The sequence below is a fragment of the Colletotrichum orchidophilum genome (genome assembly GCF_001831195.1).
Source record: "Colletotrichum orchidophilum strain IMI 309357 chromosome Unknown Scaffold_103.1, whole genome shotgun sequence".
Lineage (NCBI taxonomy): Eukaryota > Fungi > Ascomycota > Sordariomycetes > Glomerellales > Glomerellaceae > Colletotrichum > Colletotrichum orchidophilum.
The window spans coordinates 145,343-164,476 of NW_019173059.1; the positions used below are offsets into that span (position 1 = coordinate 145,343).

Genomic DNA, 19,134 nt, shown 5'->3' on the forward strand with positions numbered 1-19,134 from the left:
GTCACAGCGCTCGGATCCGGATGCAGACGCCGACTGCTTGTTAGTTGAGCTCCGCGGGGTGAATACCACAGCCCCCTTTTCTATGCCAAGACTATCTATCATACGGGCGCCGATTCGACAGGCTGGCTTTTGTTTCCTCGATCAAGAGTCCCATCCCGCTGTTTCCATCACACCCAGACCGATTGGAGGGTGTATTGAGCAACGCTCCATTGGGTAAAGCGAATAAGCATCGCTCGGGCAAAGTCTGTTTCCCTCTCTCCCTGCTTTGATGACTCGCGAAGGGTTGTTCGCTACCCGCCGAAAGCGAACGGACAATCGCCCGTGCTCGCCCAAGGTTTTCCCCTCCGTGCTGGATGAGCAAGAAGAACAACTCAACGGGCAAAGACAAAGTCAACGTTCCATCGGTCTATTGGAGAAGAACGGTCTCGGTCCTATCACGGTGATGAAGTTCCGATCATCACGCTTTAATGCTGCTCGTAATGTGAAGTCACACTTGGGCAGAAATCCCATTCGAGGACGACTGTGATGCGATGCCCCAGAAGGCAAGGTCAGTGCAATAACGTTGCGCCCTATTGCAGCAGCTCATGCGGTCAGAGGGAGATAGTGACGGGGCTGACGCAGGGGTGGCCCTCCCGCTGCCGGGACTTGGACCTGGAATTGGGGACTGGATCGATTCGCTTGTTCCTTTCAACAACCGAGCGACAGGACGAGAAGCGAGGACGACAGGTGGGACGCCTGAGCAGCTGACCCGGGAATCGCTCCCTTCCCCCCCCTCTCACCACTGTTCACGACAAACCACAGTGATATCAACTCTCAGTGGTCAACCATTCTGGGGCCCTGGCCGACGGGACATTACCCTACAACGACGAATTGAGTTGGCAGCGTCTTGTCGAGGGTGGCACGGCGCGGGGTTAGATGTGACGAAGCAACCCAATCAGGCCCCCGGCCGCCATCCTCGGCGCTTACGGCCCCCTGCCATCACGTCGATCCGTCCAACCACATCTCGGGAAGCCCTTGATGCTCCCGCCTCGTGTGCAGACGACATTAATAGCCACGAGCCATTCTGGGCGCTATTATGTCGTCGCCATCATGCAAGTGCGACCGCTTCGCAGGAGTCGTGCCTGGGTGTTCAGCAAGTCAGAGTCCAGAGCACACGGCCAGCGCCAATCTCGACGCACTGCCGAACCTCACCAGCCGCTATATACCCTTTGTACGCCGCATATCCGTGCTTTTCCATGTAACTTCTCCATCAACATGTGTTTCGGACCCTCCTCCAGGAGGTAAGATCATCAAAGCTGGATTTGACTTTTAAAAAGAGTTGCGGTGTCCTCACCACCTCGCCATGAAACCCGTCCAAGCCCTTCTCAACTCGTGTCCTCAGCTTCACTTCTTAACCTTTCTTCTTTTTTTCTTCTTCTGCAGCAGCAGCCCCATCACACTCGCGGCCCCGCCTGTTCATGAGACTCGCAACAACAACCCGTTAAATATTGATTGGGATCCCGCACCGTCACCCGAGGACGGACCACCTGCATCTGCAAATGCTCTGAGAGATCCCGCATATCTCCCTTACCAAATCGGCGCCATCGTCGGATCCTACGGAGTATCATTGGTGCTGGTCGCCTGTTTGTTGCTCGTACTATCGAAAAGACGTCGCGAAGCCCTCACTGCTGGTGACGACGAGGTGAACTTTGAAGTCGGTATCGAAGACCTGCTCTACGAGGCGTCGTCACCCCCGAAGCTTACCCTCGAGGTGCCGAGCTCGCCCAGGAGCATACTCAGGAGTCACGTTCGCGACTTCTCGTATCCCGGTGTCGAGGAGTACCAGACGCTAGAATACCAAACTCCCCAGACTCCCTACATCGCCCCAACATCAACGTCAACACTTCAAGCGCCCGGAGTAGACTTTACCGTTGATCAGAGAATTGTCGCCAAAGACAAGGAAATGGCGCAAACGCAACTTGAGGAGATGTACAAGTACGTGATGGAGCAGGAGGAGGCTAAGCTGCAGGGCATTAAGCTGGAGGGGTCGCCGGTACTTACAGCCAACGCTCAGCTTCCGACACCGACAAACGCCAGTTTCAGCAAGTCGTCATTGAGGAAGGAAAAGCACAAGCCAGGCAACTTGAATCTGGCAGAGGAAAAGCCAGAGAAGAAGCAGTCAAGAGCGTCCTCCATCTTCTCGGCCCTGCGGTCGCCCAAGAAGAACAAGGATGTTCGGGGTATCAGCATTTCGTCGCCCATCATGACACCCATGACGGGAACTTTCCCGAGACCGGAGGCTCAAGAGATGAATGCCATTCCGCCGCGGCAGTACGCGCCACCCCCGCCTCCACCGGTCCCCATGAGCCAGATGCCGTACGGGGTGTACCAGCAAAACGGCCAGGTATCACCTGTCAGCCCGGACCACTCGCCGGAGAGCACCCAGAGCATCGACGAGCGGATCGGGGGTCAGATCCCCATCGGACACACCCGCAAGCCGTCGGCAGCGCCATCTGAAATGGATCCCAACTCGGCGGTCTCGGAGAGATCGACCGCGCCGCTCATCGGTCTCCCGCAATCCCCGAAGCCGGGTGCCCGGTTCAGCTCCACACTGCCTTCGTCCCCGAAACCGGGGTCTTCATTCCAGATCCCCGCCTCCCCCAATCCAGGGGCCGGGTTCCGATCTAAGGCCCCGTCGGCGGTCCGTACTGGTGGATCCCTGCCTCTCCGCGCATACGAACCTGCGCTCAGCTCGCCATCGCTGTCATCGCAGACCACCAAGCAGACCGTGTTCACGCGCACGGGACCTCTGTCGCCTTCGGGAGCCCGCACGCCGGCAACCGGCATGGCGGTGCCGTACTCGCCTTATCAGCCTTTCACACCCTGCGTGCCCATGACTCCGTCACTTGTTACTAAAGCTGACCGGAAGAGGATGAAGAAGCTGGAGCCCAAGACGCCGACGTTGGAGATGGTCAGAAGCGACGATGACATATGGTAAACGGAGTGGGGGTTTCCGGGGTACAAAAGGGGAAAAATACCTATATAGACTGTGGACACGCAAAGCAGGCCTCGCGGGCGACCGTAGGATAATGTCATGATGAAATGTTTTTCCCTTGGAAACGAGACGAGAAAGAGAGACGTTTCTCGGCGTTGGCTCTTGGATGGGTCCTAGTTCTTGGTCGGGTGTATTCTTATCGCGTACACTCTAAATACCATCGTGCAGCGCAGAATTGGGAGGGGGGAAGTCATAGTCGTTGATCACAGAGTTTACGACATGACTCAGGTCGCGCGTGACAAATGGAAGAGGAACTGGCATGCCTCTGGAACGAGATCATCTAGCATCCAGGTATTTCATAATTAGGGTTTTTTTCTCTGTCCTCTTCGCATTCTGCATTCTGCATTTCAGGGTTCTTGCTGTGCGTGTCAAGGATGAACAAGTGTTTCAGATGATCCAAACGGAGGGTGAGGATTGTGTCGTGTCTCAGAGGGGGGAGGGGTAGTAAGTAGTTGGTTCAGGGTGAGGTGATAGCCAGCCTGTGTTATTGATCGGCAGGCGGCGGGTACTTTGAGGTTAACTGATGACTGCTTCCGATGCGGAGGCGACATGGTCCGGACTTTTTGGATACGGCTCTTTGTGGGTTTGCTGGAGACGTTGGAGCACGAGGCAAAACGGGCAGTGGGGGTTGTTAGAGACGAGGTCAAGCGTGTTTGCGGGGGGTTGCTTGGGTCTTGGGTCTTGGGTCCTGGTGCGTCGCGGCAGGCTCAAGCATGGTGAGTCGCAGCCATGCTCCATTGTGAGACACGCTCGCCGAGGCGCTGGATGAGAGGGCGAGGTGCAATGGACGAATGGGAGACTGAGAGCGAGAGTGCTGAGAGCGAGAGTGAGAAGCAGAGACAGCGGGCGACACGGTCCACAAGTCGAGGACACGGCCCGGGTGAAGGGCATGAAGCACCAGAAGGACCGTGACGCGAGCGCGGCCGCGAGGGGAAATAGTCAGAGAGACATTACCTCCGTGGAGACACGAGAAACGCACTGCGGAAAGAAACCGAGGAGCGAAAGCTAGGGCAAGCCACAGCTGCTTTCAGCCTTTCAGCACCGGAGATATTGGAACTAGCAAGTTCTAGCTACGGCTGATGTCTCTGGATTCGTGAGGCGAATTATCTTTCTTTCTTCAGTGTCTCGTTTTGTGATCCGGCGACCCAGCGCTACGGCGAGCGCCGGTGAGAGTCTTGGCCCTCGAGGAACCAAGATCAACAACGAAGCAGAGGCCTCTTCAAGCCTGAAGGGAAATGGTGGACCGCAAATGAAGTGTGGAGACGCGGAAAGGTTAGGGCAGAAAAATGCCCGCCGTCATCATGGGACACCCATCGAGCTGAGCTGAGATGGGTGGTGATCCTGGCTGGCTGGTGACTCTGGGCATTGAAGAGGAGCTGAGCTACGAGTACGCATAAGTACAGTGTAAGGGTCGACAAGTGAGGAGACTGAAGACGAGGACGGATTTGTGGACAGCGCTTGCAGTACAAACTCTGCACAGGAATTCCACAGGAATTTAGGATCCAGTGTCAAGCGATAGTTTCGGTCCGTATCTGCAGACAGCATGTGGAAGCGTTCGACTACTAAGGAGTTCCCAGCTCGCGGGTGGCACCCTCTCATCCGGGGTATGAAGTCTCACACACTTCTCTTGCTCTGTAATCTCATACTGTCGGTAGTTACTCCCACGGTGCTGTGTCTCTTGGCCGTAAGTGGCGTTTCTTGAGCGGGGGGAAGCCATGGAAGATGAGCGATGCATGTTCTGAAAGAGAGCAGACAGTGAGAGAGAGGGCGGCCGGCGTGGTGTTCCTGGTCCCCCGGGCCCTGTTCTATCCGGCATCTCCCAGCGTTGATCCAAACTGACCATACTTTTGGCGTCCCACCTGGTTCTGATGAGTGAGGTCTCGCTCATCTGCCTTCCCTGGTACGCTTGGGTGGGTGGTGCCCGAGGTAAGGTCGACAAGGTACCAGAAGAGAGTCAGGGCGGACGGGCGAGCGGGTAGACGGGACGAGGTATCATCTCATATTAAATAACGTGTGAGGATACGTACCGGCTGTCAAAGTGCGAGTGGACCTCAATCTCAAGCCCTTTTGTTTCTTGGCGGCGTGGCTGCCAGCCGGGACTACGCCTGTACCACTGCTGGCAGCCGGCGGCATTGGCAAGGCAGGAGTGGTCGAGGGCTGCGAAGCATGCGAAGCAGAGACGTATCGACGGCGGCAGTACGTACCCTCGATGGTCGACCAAACGTGGGAGAGGGGAAGGGGGGGGAGGGAGAGAGGGGACGGGCTAAGGCACCTTACCGGCTTACCCTACAGTCTACGTACCTGACTGAGATGGGCACGTACGGGCAGGGACGGGTGGTGGTCTGGGCTCCTGTGGTTTCTGGGCTCATATCAGGCGTAGTTTGTAGATAATCGTACGATGCTCCCCCGTTTCCTTCCCTTTCCCAAGTTTCTGCTTCCCTCCTTCGCACTTTCGATCCTCCCACCCGATTCGATTCCCGATTCCTACCCTCCAGTTCCTGTCCACCCATTGACAATTTGGTAGGTATCGAGCATCTCGAATCTCTACAGAGTCCGAGTATTCTCTGCATGTTGATTGTGCATGCATCGGAAAGGAACATCAAGCAGCATCAGTAGCAGCAGCACTACTACCACCACCACCACTACCACCAGCTCTCACTCTGGGAACCACTTAACACCCGCCCCTCTCTTCTTCCCTCCCTCGACCTGCACCCCCCAGCAAGTCAAGTCGCATCCTTGAGGAAAAATAAGGCGCCGCAAAACCAGACCAGCGTCATACGACTTCGACCCTCGAGCTTGTTTTCCCTCTGGGTCTTTCCGTCCTGCCTCCCGGCTGACACCACGCCTCCCTCCCCGTCTGTCCATCGCCTTCTGCCGACAGTCGTACGACCGGACATTCTTCCCGCTGCCACCACGCCGCTGATTGCCGTCAATTGCTGCTCGCAGTCCGACACTCGCGCCTACCGACACAACCAATCTCTGGCCCCTGCGGCCTCGTCGACCGATCCCGTCGCTCTTCGCCGGCCACTCACATCGAGTCCCGCTCCAGAGTCGGGACCTGGCCCCCATTCCCAGCGCGGAGCGCACCCAAGAATCCCAGGGCCGAACCGCCTTCCATGAATTGAGCATCAGCCCATAGTTGCATATTTGACCGCTCTGCAACATGGCGGACCAGGATCCCAACACCTTATTTGGCCTCGACGACGCGAACCTAGGCGTCCCCCCGTCGTTCCTAGACGATTCCGACCGCCAGAACGTCAAATCCGACCGAACTGGATCCAACATCGCCAGCGATAACCAGGCCTACTACGACGCAAACAATTGGTCCTTTCAAGACACCCCCCCGTACGATTCCTACAACATCGCTGCCGTCACCACCGTCGCTGGCACCACTCCTCTATTCCAAACTGCCGCTCCGTGGGACTTCTCTCCGAACCAGCACCAGCAACATCAGCACGGCCTTCCGACCGTCACGTCCGGCCTTGATCAGTCGACCCTCGCCCAGGCTGGCTTCTATGCCGCTCCCACTCCCGCCCCCAACAACCAGCAATCCCACCGAGGAGGCCAACACCACACCCTCCCGCAAGAGACTCTGAGCCTCCTGACTCCCGCCCAGCAGGAAAAGCTCAGAAACATCGCCATGCCCGCCCATCTTCAGTATCAATCTCCCAAGAGCGAGCCGAGCCCCGGATCCGCCACCAGCGACCACAAGGCAGCAGGACTGTCGTCTCCCGATGCCCACGACTCCAGCAAGGCCAGCAGGAAGCGCAAGTCTTCGGCCGAAGTCGATGACGATGAGGAGGAGGATGAAGATGGTCAGCCCATCAAGAAGACAGCTCATAACATGATTGAGAAGAGGTATCGCACCAACCTAAACGACAAGATTGCCGCCCTTCGAGATAGCGTCCCCAGTCTGAGGATCATGTCCAAGAGTGCCAGGGGAGAAGACACGACTGAGGACCGCGAGGAACTTCACGGCTTGACGCCGGCCCACAAGCTCAACAAGGCTACAGTAAGCTGGGAACAAGATATACGCTGATGAGACTTTGACTGACAAATCCAGGTTTTGAGCAAGGCCACCGAGTACATACGCCATTTGGAGAAAAGGAATAACCGCCTCTGCGATGAGAACCACGCTATGCAGGCTAGAATAGCTGCCTTTGAGAAGCTCTTCATGGCCGGTGCGATGAATGGCGCAATGAGCCCCCTCCAGCAACCGCCGACTCCAATGCAGTACCCCCAGGACCAGTACATGAGCACTCCCATCGGAACGCCACGCGGCGAGTCAGCCCAAGGTATGATTCCCGTGCCCGACGACATGAAGCGCATTATCTCTGCTCAAATGGCGGCTGGTCAACCGTACCCTATGCCACAGCAAGGATACCGCGGAAATCCCACTGCCATGCGACACCAACAAATCCAACAGCAGCAGCAGCAGCAGATGCAGCAACAGGGACGCTGGGGCAACAGCAGTCAATATTTCGGCAAGTTGATGGTTGGCTCGCTGGCCGGCCTGATGATCGTCGAGGCCGTGCGAGAGAGCGAGCAGAGCAACGAGTCGCCCGAAGGGCGTGGTCTCTTTGCCATGCCTATCCAACTGCTCAGTTATCTCGGATCGACTTCTCACATGCACATTGGCGGTTACTATATCTCTCCAGCTCAGATCATCTCTCATCTGAAAATTTTGTTTTTCCTTGGCACTTGCTTGTGGGTCTTTGTGCCCTCGCTCTTTGTACCATCTGAGAAGAAACCCAAGAAGGCGCAGCGTCTTCGAGAGTCGCTGCAGGCCGCTGGGTCCGTCGCATCCCCGATTCATGTTCGTCGCCAGGCTTGGTTGACGGCTATTCAGACCGTCTGGGTTCCTCAGCACAACTTCTTCCTTGAAGCCGCAGCTCTGATCATGAAGACGATGAAGCTGAGCATGCGCAATGCTATTGGTGTCCACGGCTACCAAATGCTCACTGGTCTCACCGAAGAGCAAGAGGCTGCGCGTGTCAAGGCTTGGTCGATCGCGTTGGACGCTCAGCTCGCCGGAGGCGATGTTGAGATCAACAAGAGCCGTCTGACCCTTACTCTCTTGGCATCAGGCACCCTTCCCGATACTCCCTCCCGACTGATGCTCAAGGCTCTTCATGTTCGTGTACTTCTTTGGGACCTCGGTGCCAAGGGACTTCACAACATTGTTGCCAAGAAGGTCGCCCGCTCTTTGTGGAATGAGGCGAGGAACCAGAACCGCGTGCTCACGCAGTTGCGCCGTAACTCTGAGCAGGTTGACGACGATCTTCCCGAGCACCTAGCTGCCCTCATTGAGCAGGAATGCGACGAAGTCCTCAACAACAGTGTGGTCCAACGAGCTTACAACTTGGCGTGGAACTTGTCAACCACCGAGGGAGTCACTGAGCACAACGACGGGATGGACACGGTTGTCGACGACCAAGCGGTACGGTCGCCCCTAGATGCTGTTGCCGCCTGGTGGTCCAGCCAAACCATTCAGCGCGCCCTGATCACCAGTCTCGAGGCAAGCAAGGACGACGGTGATGCCCCGAGAGTAGTGTCGACCTGCTTGGCCACCGCGCTCAAGACTTCTCCTATTGGCTCCGTGGTGCAGGCGCGTGCTCTGGTGGCCCGCGCCGTGCTCGTTGACGAGAAGCGAGGAGCCAACATTGCCGCTGCTCTTCAGAACATCAAACCGACTAGCGAACAAAAGTCTCTCAGTCAGATCGCCGCCATCATCGACTTGTCGTCTATCGCCCAATCGCCTGATGTACAGATGGCGCTCGACTGTGCCATGGCGATTGCCCATCTCCAGCGCGCAAAGTTGTCGGCTGCTCCGTCCCAAAGGGGTTTCGGAATCATCGAGAAGATTGCACGTCCCAGCGCCACCGCCCACATGTCACTCCTCGGATGCACCGCTCTCTTCAAGCTCATGGAGGAGCTGTACGCACACCAATCGTCCTCCGAAAGCTTCAACACCTCTCTCGAGCGCGTCGCCGGCAGTCTACGTATTTGGATTGGCAGTGCCCCTGGCGAAAAGTGTGGTCTCGAGCAGGATGTCCGTCACAAGATGGTAGACCGCTGTCTCAGTATCACCAAGAGCGTCGTCGGCATGGAGACTGACACGGGGTACGGCAGTATGAGCGAGTGTGATGAAGACGGCTGCTGACGGGGGGTGTATATTTGGTATATCGAGAGGCATCATCTCCCCTTATTACATACTAGATGCATTTTATTTCCTTGTTTGTTGTACTTTTCTACGGACAGGGCATGGGGCTTGGCGTCACTATTGGGGAGGATGTATGTCTTGGACTGGCGTTTATGCAGGGGAAGCAACGAGACTAACGGCTGGAAAAGGATGGGGCCAGCGGATTTTGCATGAGCAGAGACGGGATGTCGCATCTGACTGAGATTGACCCCCCACGTGGACTGTCATGGAATGGGACAGGTGAAGGACGGTACGGTCTGGGGATACACACAAGTCGGCTCCAAAAGTTGCGATGGAATTTCTCTTTCTCTATAATACGCGGGCCATGGGGTGTGCCATTATGTAGAATCAATATCGACGATGTACTCGTTGCATACAATCTGTTATCTGGAATCCGTTTGTGGACGATGGTAGGCCTGGAAGATGGTAGGCCGCAGCGGGGGGGGAGGCGTCCTGGAGCTTTATCCCGTTCCAGCCAGCTGCCCCCGTGAGGGTTGCAACGAGCGGCATACCACTTCGTCATGGAGGAGGGCATAGGCGACTTTCCCCTTTCAATAACGGTGGAATGGCAACACACTCTGCTGGAGTTATCGAACATGGATATGAACAAGGTGATGTGAGGTGGATACCTTACGGTTAAAACGCGACATATGGTGTTTTTTTTTTTCAAAGACGTGACGGATGTTGTTGATATTTTCTAGGACGATATGGCAAGACTATGAATGGGACTGGGCAGTGTTCAAGGGGAGACGCCGAGCGCCCGAGGAGCGGGACACGGGAGGGGATGAGATGGGACGAATTGGATGGGGTGGTTATTTAGTGAGAAGCTAGTACTCTTTCTGCATTCGCACCTCTCAGCAGTAAGGGAACTTGGAAGGCCAAGTACCTCGAGGTGCTGAGAGTTATCGGTGTTCCTCGGTGCGGCAGTCGATGGGCGGGACCCGCTTATTCCTCCCTTAGGTAAGGTCCCTCAGGTAATCGTGGGTACGTCTCCACCTTGCAAAGAAAGGTGCATGAGACCGGGAACCCCGACCCGGCCAAAGATACCGGTAGGTAAACAAGACACCACTACAGGTAGATACCCAGTCACCAAGTCACCCGCACAGTGACATCGCACTGGACACTGGACCTTGGCAATCAAGGGACGGGGGACGGATAGCTGAGGCAGGGAGACGGACAGTCACACAGGCGAAGAACCGCACTAGAGTCTGCTAGCAGCAACGGCCGCTAGACTTATCGGATCCGAACGGCAAACCCAACGTCGTGCCTGTCCGCCAGGCACCTGATATCCAGAACGGGAACGGCGACAGGGCCTTTTGGTAGGTAATCGAGAGAGGTTGCAGCAATGGCCTGCTAGAACGGGTCTTGAGTGCCGCCCGACATGTGAGTTGTTATCGGCCCCCTTGAAGAATACATACAGCACGTATCTGACGCCCACGAGCCTACCTTTATCACAGGATCCTTGCTCTATCCGTACAGCGAAAGGGCGGCGGTTAGCTGTAGCATTGGACTTGTCAAGTCATCCCTCGGCTCTTCAACTCGATATTAATGTTGTCTTATCATCCAACCCGTGGCCCGCCGCTGAGGCTGAGGTCGAACCCCAAGCCAAAGATGCTGACAAGTGCCAAAGCCGGGGAAATGTCTTGGGAGGGAGGCGGTTGTTTAGTCTTGCTGCTTGCCACGAGCTGGACGCTCCTTCGAGCGAGGCATCTGCGATGCGAACACCCCGACAGCCTAGTTCACGCTTCTCCTCCTTCATGCCAATATCGAATCGGAGCTTATCCTGCCGAGGAGATATGCCCTCCCTCACGATCCTCACCCTCCAAAGCCAGGACCGGCCTGCCCAATGGCGATAGCGACTGACCCCAAACTGCAACTCCCCGCATCCTGAGGGCCACACACCACAATCTCCATCTCCAATCAGACGCCGACACCACCGGGTGCCATGTGACGCAAGATTGCATCTGGCAAGGGCAAATGCCCATCTCTCAGACTGGCTCGTCACTTTTCCTCTTGACATGAGAGTTGACCGCTCGCTACCTCGCTCCCTCGCTGGCCCTCGCTGCTCTCTATTTCCTCTAGCTTGTTTGCTGCCCTGCTTTCCCATCAAGCATTGAGCATCAAACCCCTGACCTTCTCACTTGGGGATACCACCTGCCAGCTAATCCATGTTGCGCAGCCCTTCAGGAGGCACGGACAAATCATCATGTCCGAACCATCGGCATACTTTCCCCTTCTCATGGGACCGGCATTATGATGGCCAGGTACCCGAACTGTGTGTTAATCAGAGGTTCGGCTAGCTCCCAGGAGCTCCAAGAGCACGGAGGGGAAGAGACGATGGCTACGAGCTCTTCAAGGCGGGCCATAAAAGAGCGGGCGATGCGCCATGTTTCCTGTGGTTCTCGAGCTTGGAGCCTGAGTCACAGACCGACTGCCCACGATGCCTCGCCATTATCGTTCTGGCCTTGAGCTGCCTCGACGCTCGTTCGTCGCTGTCTTTTCTTTGATTTCGTTCGTGCTGCTTGTCACCATCGGCCTCTCCCAGCTCGGAGCTCGACAAGGCCCCACCCTACAGTTTGAACGTAATGCCAAGGGAGAGTGGCATGCCAAAGCCAAGACGCGTGCCGCGCCGGCGGGCGATAAGTACCTCCTCGGTGTTGGCAAGGCTGACATCACCGGCCCTGTCGTCGAGGTCGGCTTTGCAGGATACGCCGATCTAAGCCAGGTTGGGACCGGCTTAAGACAGCGTATTTACAGCCGTGCGTTCATCGTCGGCGATGTGAGCAAGCCGAGCGATCGGTTCGTGTATCTTGTGCTAGATACCCAGAGTGGTGACACTGCCGTTCGAAAAGGCATTCTCGAGGGGGTTGCGGCTCTTGGATCTGGATACTCTGTGTACACCAAGGACAATGTTGCCGTGACGGGCACTCATAGCCACGCCGGTCCAGGAGCTTGGTTCAACTACCTTTTGCCGCAGGTCACCAGCTTGGGTTTCGACAAGCAGAGCTATCAGGCTATTGTTGACGGCGCGGTTCTCTCCATCCAAAGGGCGCACGAGTCTCTGACAGAGGTACGTTGGCCGTCTTTGGCAGCGGCAACTTTGGGTTGACACTCCTAGGGATACCTCGACATCGGAACCACCGAAGTCACTGACGGCGCCATCAACCGCAGTCAATGGGCCTACCTGAATAACCCCGCGGCAGAGAGGGCCAAGTACAGCGCCAGTACTGACACAACCCTGACCCTACTCCGCTTCCAACGCGCTTCCGATGGCAAGAACTTGGGCGTCCTTACGTGGTACCCAACCCACGGCACGTCGATCCTCCAAAATAGTACGCACGTTGCGGGCGACAACAAGGGTGTCGCTGCGTATCTTCTTGAGAAAGACCTCGCGAGCGACGCGAGCGCTGCGCCGGGATTCGTGGCCGGCTTCAGCCAGGCGAATGTTGGTGATACGACACCCAATGTGCTCGGCGCCTGGTGCGATGATGGTTCCGGACAGCAGTGTAGTCTGGAGAACAGCACCTGTGCTGATGGCAAGAGCCAGTCGTGTCATGGAAGAGGACCTGCATTCCAGAAGCTGGATCTGGGTATCTCGAGTTGCTACGAGATTGGACGTCGGCAGTATGCTGGCGCCAAGTCTGTCTATGTAAGTCATGAGCCTGACGGGGATGCAACATATTGGCTAATCCTGCTTATCAGAATGCTCTTGCTACATCCTCCACCCCCATCACTGGCACCAGCGTCAAGTCTTTCCACTTCTTCCAAGATATGTCCTACTTCAAGTTTCCCCTTGCAGACGGTACCACCGGCCAGACCTGTCCTGCCGCCCTCGGCTACTCCTTCGCCGCGGGAACCTCTGACGGCCCCGGCGCCTTCGACTTCACCCAGGCCGACTCTGGCACCCCCGATGCCAACCCCCTCTGGGCGGTCGTCTCCGGTCTCCTCAAGGCGCCCAGCGCAGAGCAGGCTGCCTGCCAACAGCCAAAGCCTGTGCTGCTGGACGTCGGCGAGATGAGCGCCCCGTATGCTTGGAGCCCTAACACTGTCGACATACAGATGCTTCGCGTCGGGCGGTTGGTCATCATCATAGCGCCTGGCGAGGCCACAACGATGAGCGGGCGGAGATGGAAGGCTGCTGTCAAGGAAGCCGCAGAGAGTATCATTGACGAGGAGCCCCTTGTTGTCCTTGGTGGCCCAGCCAACACCTATGCCGTAAGTCTTGTGCGGCACATTTCCCGTACTGCTACTCAGTCACTGATACATGCCAGCACTACATCGCAACTCCAGAAGAGTACGCCATCCAGCGGTACGAAGGCGCTTCGACCCTCTTCGGACCCAACACTCTCCCGGCCTACATCAACCTCACCGTCTCCAACATCGCCTACCTCTCCCCCTCCTCTACATCCACACCGGCAGCAGGTCCCTCGCCCCCAGACAACCGCGACAACTCCCTCTCCTTCATCACCGGAGTCGTCTTGGACGGCACGCCGGCGGGCCGCTCCTTTGGGCAGGCCATTGTCCAACCATCGGCGTCGTACACGAGCGGCGCGGTGGTCAACGCCACGTTCCAGGCGGCGAACCCGCGGAACAACCTGCGGCTCGAGGGGACGTACGCCGCGGTGGAGCAGTTGCAGAGCGGCAAATGGGTGCAGATCAGGACCGACGCGGATTGGTTCCTTGTGTATACGTGGACGAGGACGAATTTCCTGCTCGGGTATAGCGAGGTTGTGATTAGTTGGGAGACCGGGGCCAGTGATGGGGCTGGGCCGGGAACGTATCGGATCAAGTATTATGGTGATTCGAAGCCTTTGATTGGGAGTATTTCGGCGTTTGAGGGGACGAGTGGGAATTTTACGTTGGTTTAGGGGAGGGGGTCTTGGTGATGATTTTGAATCATGGGGGAGTGGGTTTTCGTAGTGGTGAATTGTATTGTCTTTTTTTTTCTCGTGAATGTCTCCCGCCTTGCTCTGTCTACCTGTGAGCTGGTTTTGAAGGCTCGTAAGCATCGGATGGACTGGGCAGTACGACACAGCGAGATGTTCATTGGACGGACCCATGCTGCTTTGTACAATGTAGGTGTTTGTTGAAATCAAGTGGTGGATTCAAGGCGGATCCGGGGAGCAAGCTGGCACGCGATGAAGCGCGAGCTTCAAAAAAGCACTGGCGTGCTAAGGTTGTTTTCGATATCATCACCGAGGTATTATTTTTTCGAGAGTATCATTCACGGTGTCGAAAGGGAATTGACGAATTCGGTCATGTCTTTGGGGATGGCTGTTATGGTAGGTACATACAGGCTGACACTTGACGCAAGTGGTGACGTTTTTACCGCCTTTCTTTCTTTTTTGGTGTCTTGAACCTCGTGACGTAGCGGGCACATGTCCAGCATCAGGCTCTGGGGATGACTCGTATTTCGAGACCTCGGAGCCCTACAGCCTGTAGCTAATCGTCCTATCGTAGGGTATGAATTAATTAGCCGCGACGTTTTTTGCGATGCGTCTTGATGTGGCAGACGCTGCGGTTCCCTTGAAAACCGAGACACGCCTTATTTGCCAGCTTTTCATGTGAACAGAATATATGAACTTTCTAGGAGGGAATCGTCTGTGTCCTAGATCTGTTGAACGCGTTGATGGCTTTGGAACTCCGCCGTAACAAGCCTGGATACGTGATGCCAAATATGCCCCTTTGAGCGTACGGGATAACTCAACTGTGATACCTAACCATCACTGATCTGTATTGAATTATACGCATTACAGGATAGAGGTGGCCCTACGGCCTGGGTGACTAGCCTGTTTCTCTGTTGGATATATATGGCGACACAATACGGGTAGAGCGAATGCCAAAGACTCTCGAACAAATTGAAGTTTTGCCTCTTAAGCTTCACAAGTGGGTAGTTGGTAGAATGTTCAGAAAACACTCCCAGTAAAGTGAGTCTATGGACAGGCGATCTGAATATTGGATCGCGTCTATAACCTGAAGTTGCCCACTGGTTCATTGCTTCGAACTTGAGCAATATGGAGGGGCGTGAATCCAGACGTTTCTACTATGAACTTATGTATATCAAGGTAAGCTTCATGGTCCGATGTTCAGTCTGACTTCAGATCAATTCAGGTACGTATATCGGTGAGTGTTCCCAACACTCGTTGTACAGACAATTTCAAGGCGAGGCAACGTCATCCGAGTACGTACTCAACGCAAAGAACAGGCTGGCTGTCATCACCTGACCTGCAGATGAGACCGGTCAGAAGGGCTCCTCCGCGGGTATATAAGCACCATTGTCCCCGATTCGTTGCTACCCGCTGAACTCTCCATCAGCCTGCATCAAATTCCTGCAAATGTCAGCATCTACTGACTCCGCGGCCAATATCTTCTTCTACCTTAGTCGAGCATATTTGAAAGAAGTCAAGCACAGCACCATTTCAGCTTCAAGCAGCAAAACATGGATCTCGAACAGTCTCAAGAATCAGAATCCCCCGATAATGCAAACTTTTGCAAAGGGTGCTCGGTTGTTGTGTTCGATGACAGCGCCGATGAGTTTTACGAAGACACGAACTGGAACAATGAGCCAACCCTGCGACATTCGCGAGAGGGAGACAAGATCTTTTACTTGGAACCCGTGCGCTACTGGAAAGATACACTGCCAGACTTGCCCCGAATGGCTGAATCCTCCAGGGCTGGGTGCCGGATGTGTGGTTTCATTCGGGAAGCGCTTGTCCAGCGAGACATAAGCTACGAGGGTCAGATTTATGTCCGCGGGGGATACCTCTATGGCGAAAAAGTAGATCTCAGAGAAGTTTCCGACATGGATACCAGCTTGGCTTTCTGGAGGTGCGAGGTTTATGCAGTTGAGAGAGGGACCGTGGTTGCAGTTCTCAATTTTGACATTGAGACTAGCAACGGTAAGTCGATTACCATTGCCCGCTATCATTTGAAACTAATAAATCTTTGAAAGATGACTTGCTCCAATGGCTGAGGTTGGACATGAAGCGCGCCCCAGAGCCTTTGGACCCGGAAAATATTGAATGGCTCAAGTCAGAGCTCCGGAGCTGCGAGGATCAATGCAGTCACCCAAAACCAGCATCGCCGTTCTTACCTACCAGGCTGATTGATATCGGTCAGAGCGAGGAGGATGTTCCTCGACTCGTCGTCATTGAAGACATGCTCAACTCACACATAGGAACTATTAATGATGTGGAGTATGCGGCACTGAGCTACTGCTGGGGAACCGAAGAAGACGCTCTACAGCAGGTCAAAACCACAAAAGACATAATGTCAACCTATTGCCAAGGGATGCCGCTTAGCTCCTTGAGCCCTGTCGTGCGGGACACTGTTAAAGTCTGCAGGGCCTTCGATATTCGATACCTCTGGGTTGACGCTCTTTGTATTATTCAAGGAGATAAGGCAGATTGGTATCGCGAGAGTCAGATGATGGGGCAGGTCTATTACTCTTGCTCTATGGCTATCTGCCCCATTTCTTCGCGGTCTTGTCTCGAAGGCTTTCTTGGAGCACGGTCCCAAGGTCTCCACGTCAATTTCCAATCATCGCGCCACAAGCATATCAGGGGCACCTACACCATCGTTCTCTCCTCTACCGACGTTGACGAAAAAAGAATGCGTAGAAGTCATCCAAACCCATCACTGCATGTGGACCTCGCCCGCTCCCAATGGAATCAGAGGGGCTGGACTTTCCAAGAGCGGATGCTTTCGCCTCGCTTGATCATTTTCGGGTCTTCCATGAGCCATTTTGTCTGCGAAAAGAGAACAAAATGTGAGACCGGGTATTCAACCTCTTTCACAATGTGGGGCAAGCTGCGATCCACACTAGACGAAGCCTTCGGAGCGGGGTTTGACGGGATGGAATGCTCGGCAAAAAGCATGCACGAGATGTACTCCCAGTGGACCTCTGTGAAAACCGTCCATTCCAAGATTTGGACATATCGTGAGGACATCTTTGCCGGGATTTCTGGTCTCGCCCAGGGATTCGCAGCGATTACCGGCGACACATATCTTGCAGGCTTATGGAAAAATGATTTACATCATCAGCTGCTTTGGTATATTTTCAGGCCGTTGTCCGACGATCTGGCCTCACTAGTGAACAGCATGCACCACGCAGACCCGTACATCGCGCCCTCATGGAGCTGGGCATCGCGGCAGGAATACCTCGAGGATTTCCCTAGCAGGAACTTTGCAATGTTAAGTACGACTGAAACGGCGGCTTCTGCCGCGCGAAAAAAAGGAAAATCGTTCTCTAAAGTCGTCACGAAACCCAGCCATGTCCGCCCCGAATTTTCCCTGATAGACTACCGCATGGACGTTCAAGGCAGCAACCCTTTTGGCCCTCTCAGCGGTGGCTTCCTTCAGTTTCAGGGCAGGATGTGCCGGTTTCCTTCAGATGTCAAAAGAGAGGCCTTGCACATTCGCAGTGACCGTCGTTCATCTTACGGGAAGTTTTCAGGCGGGATCGGGGTTTGCATGCTCGACTGGGGCGTCGACGAGGCGTCAGTGCAGAGGCCGGAGACCATGCGATTATTTCTGGTATCAAGCTGTTGCTCGGCAACGTCAAATTGGAGGAACTTGAAGTACCTCGCGGACTGCGACGATGTAGACTTTGACGACTGGATGCCGAGTGATGCAGAGGTAGGCGGCACTTCGTTTCCCAACGGCTATGAGAGCATCGAGACGTGCCGATACTGCGCGGATCCGACGCACAAGCGGAATGGCTGGGGTCTTGTTATCCATCCCACGGAAGAATCTGGATCGTATGTGCGAGTCGGGATGTTTGTCTTTTTTGCACACAAAGGGGGCATGGATCTCTTGGAGAAGGAGGCAGAGAAGATTATACTCGTGTAGCTCGCTCCACTTCCATCTTCATCTGTTTTGGACTCCTTTATCAAGGCAGCGCCTGGTCTGAGGGGACGAGCACAACCTCTGCGTTGCACATTGAGGGATTACAAAGCTGCACAGCGTCGCTGACTTTATATCCTCACTACTTGGCTCCCAACGTAATTATCTATCTTCTCCCTCGAAGGCCTATCTCGTGTACTCAAGAGAAATAATTGTCAGGCTTAGCCCCGAACAAAGTTCCTTTGCACATGTAGGCTGCGAAGTGGCGTTCTATCCATCCCAAGCTGAATTAACCAAGTGCTCTTTTCATCGGTTCACCACGAGCCATTCGGGATCTCGGTGGAGGCTAAGATGGTTCGAACTTGTCTCGAACGGAATATGGTTATTGGATATACGTCAACGTGTATCCAAGAAACAACACCGGTGTCATCTCGGGATGATGGTCTCGTCTTTCTTCTCGAACGATTCCAGTGAGGACTTGAAATCTACGCGGTCCTTCGCTGGAAGAATATCTAGCCTATTCTGTTTGTTTCGCCACGCCCAGTTACTGAGATCTGTAGGCACTATGACATGTGGTTACCCAAATGTCGTCAGGTTCAATGGGCACCCCTCATGCGCTCAACTCACGCAAAATCGACCAGACAGGGGAGTAAAACTTAGCCACGCGATTGACCGCGAGGTATCCTAGTTTCTCATGTTTGCGCAGCGCAGCCGCATTCCATCTAGAGTCACCTCCGTTCAGCTTCTCACAGCCTGACTAGCCAGCGCCGTTTGCGCCACCAGCCCTGTCTCACCTGGGCAATGCTTGCTTGCTCACAGAAGCAGGAAATCTCCTGCGAAGGCCGAGATCGACAAATATTCTACAAATAGAGGGTTCTAGGCCTGTCAACGTCAATCACACACGTGCATTTTCAACGTTGCAATATCGATAACCCACTCATAGGTCCTCTGGCTCAGAGTTCAGCACGTCACGTAGAGTGGGCTTTGAAAATTTCCTACAACACGAGTGCTTCAACCGGTCATTGAGAACAATTCAAGGCCGTCTGTATTGTAC

The 19,134-nt window shown here is 55.0% G+C and overlaps 6 protein-coding genes across 6 annotated transcripts; 4 read left to right on the forward strand and 2 right to left on the reverse strand.

The window, feature by feature from the left end:
- Positions 1-1,342: 1,342 nt before the first annotated feature.
- Positions 1,343-2,977, forward strand: CORC01_10447 (uncharacterized protein; the record flags this gene model as incomplete). Its single annotated transcript, XM_022622075.1, has 1 exon — positions 1,343-2,977. One exon carries the CDS (start codon positions 1,343-1,345, stop codon positions 2,975-2,977), a length of 1,635 nt encoding a protein of 544 aa, XP_022471450.1.
- A 764-nt stretch (positions 2,978-3,741) lies between these two features.
- Positions 3,742-3,925, reverse strand: CORC01_10448 (uncharacterized protein; the record flags this gene model as incomplete). Its single annotated transcript, XM_022622076.1, has 2 exons — positions 3,742-3,812; positions 3,886-3,925. The coding sequence occupies 2 exons, from the start codon at positions 3,923-3,925 to the stop codon at positions 3,742-3,744; spliced, it is 111 nt and encodes a 36-aa protein (XP_022471451.1).
- A 1,764-nt stretch (positions 3,926-5,689) lies between these two features.
- Positions 5,690-6,163, reverse strand: CORC01_10449 (uncharacterized protein; the record flags this gene model as incomplete). The annotated part of the gene is made up of 1 exon (XM_022622077.1): positions 5,690-6,163. The coding sequence occupies one exon, from the start codon at positions 6,161-6,163 to the stop codon at positions 5,690-5,692; it is 474 nt and encodes a 157-aa protein (XP_022471452.1).
- A 34-nt stretch (positions 6,164-6,197) lies between these two features.
- CORC01_10450 (helix-loop-helix DNA-binding domain-containing protein) lies at positions 6,198-9,197 on the forward strand (the record flags this gene model as incomplete). Its single annotated transcript, XM_022622078.1, has 2 exons — positions 6,198-7,046; positions 7,098-9,197. The coding sequence occupies 2 exons, from the start codon at positions 6,198-6,200 to the stop codon at positions 9,195-9,197; spliced, it is 2,949 nt and encodes a 982-aa protein (XP_022471453.1).
- Positions 9,198-11,676: 2,479 nt separating this feature from the next.
- On the forward strand, positions 11,677-14,104 carry CORC01_10451 (neutral/alkaline non-lysosomal ceramidase; the record flags this gene model as incomplete). The annotated part of the gene is made up of 4 exons (XM_022622079.1): positions 11,677-12,306; positions 12,355-12,885; positions 12,939-13,451; positions 13,508-14,104. 4 exons carry the CDS (start codon positions 11,677-11,679, stop codon positions 14,102-14,104), a joined length of 2,271 nt encoding a protein of 756 aa, XP_022471454.1.
- Positions 14,105-15,675: 1,571 nt separating this feature from the next.
- Positions 15,676-18,086, forward strand: CORC01_10452 (uncharacterized protein; the record flags this gene model as incomplete). The annotated part of the gene is made up of 2 exons (XM_022622080.1): positions 15,676-16,135; positions 16,189-18,086. The coding sequence occupies 2 exons, from the start codon at positions 15,676-15,678 to the stop codon at positions 18,084-18,086; spliced, it is 2,358 nt and encodes a 785-aa protein (XP_022471455.1).
- Positions 18,087-19,134: the final 1,048 nt, after the last annotated feature.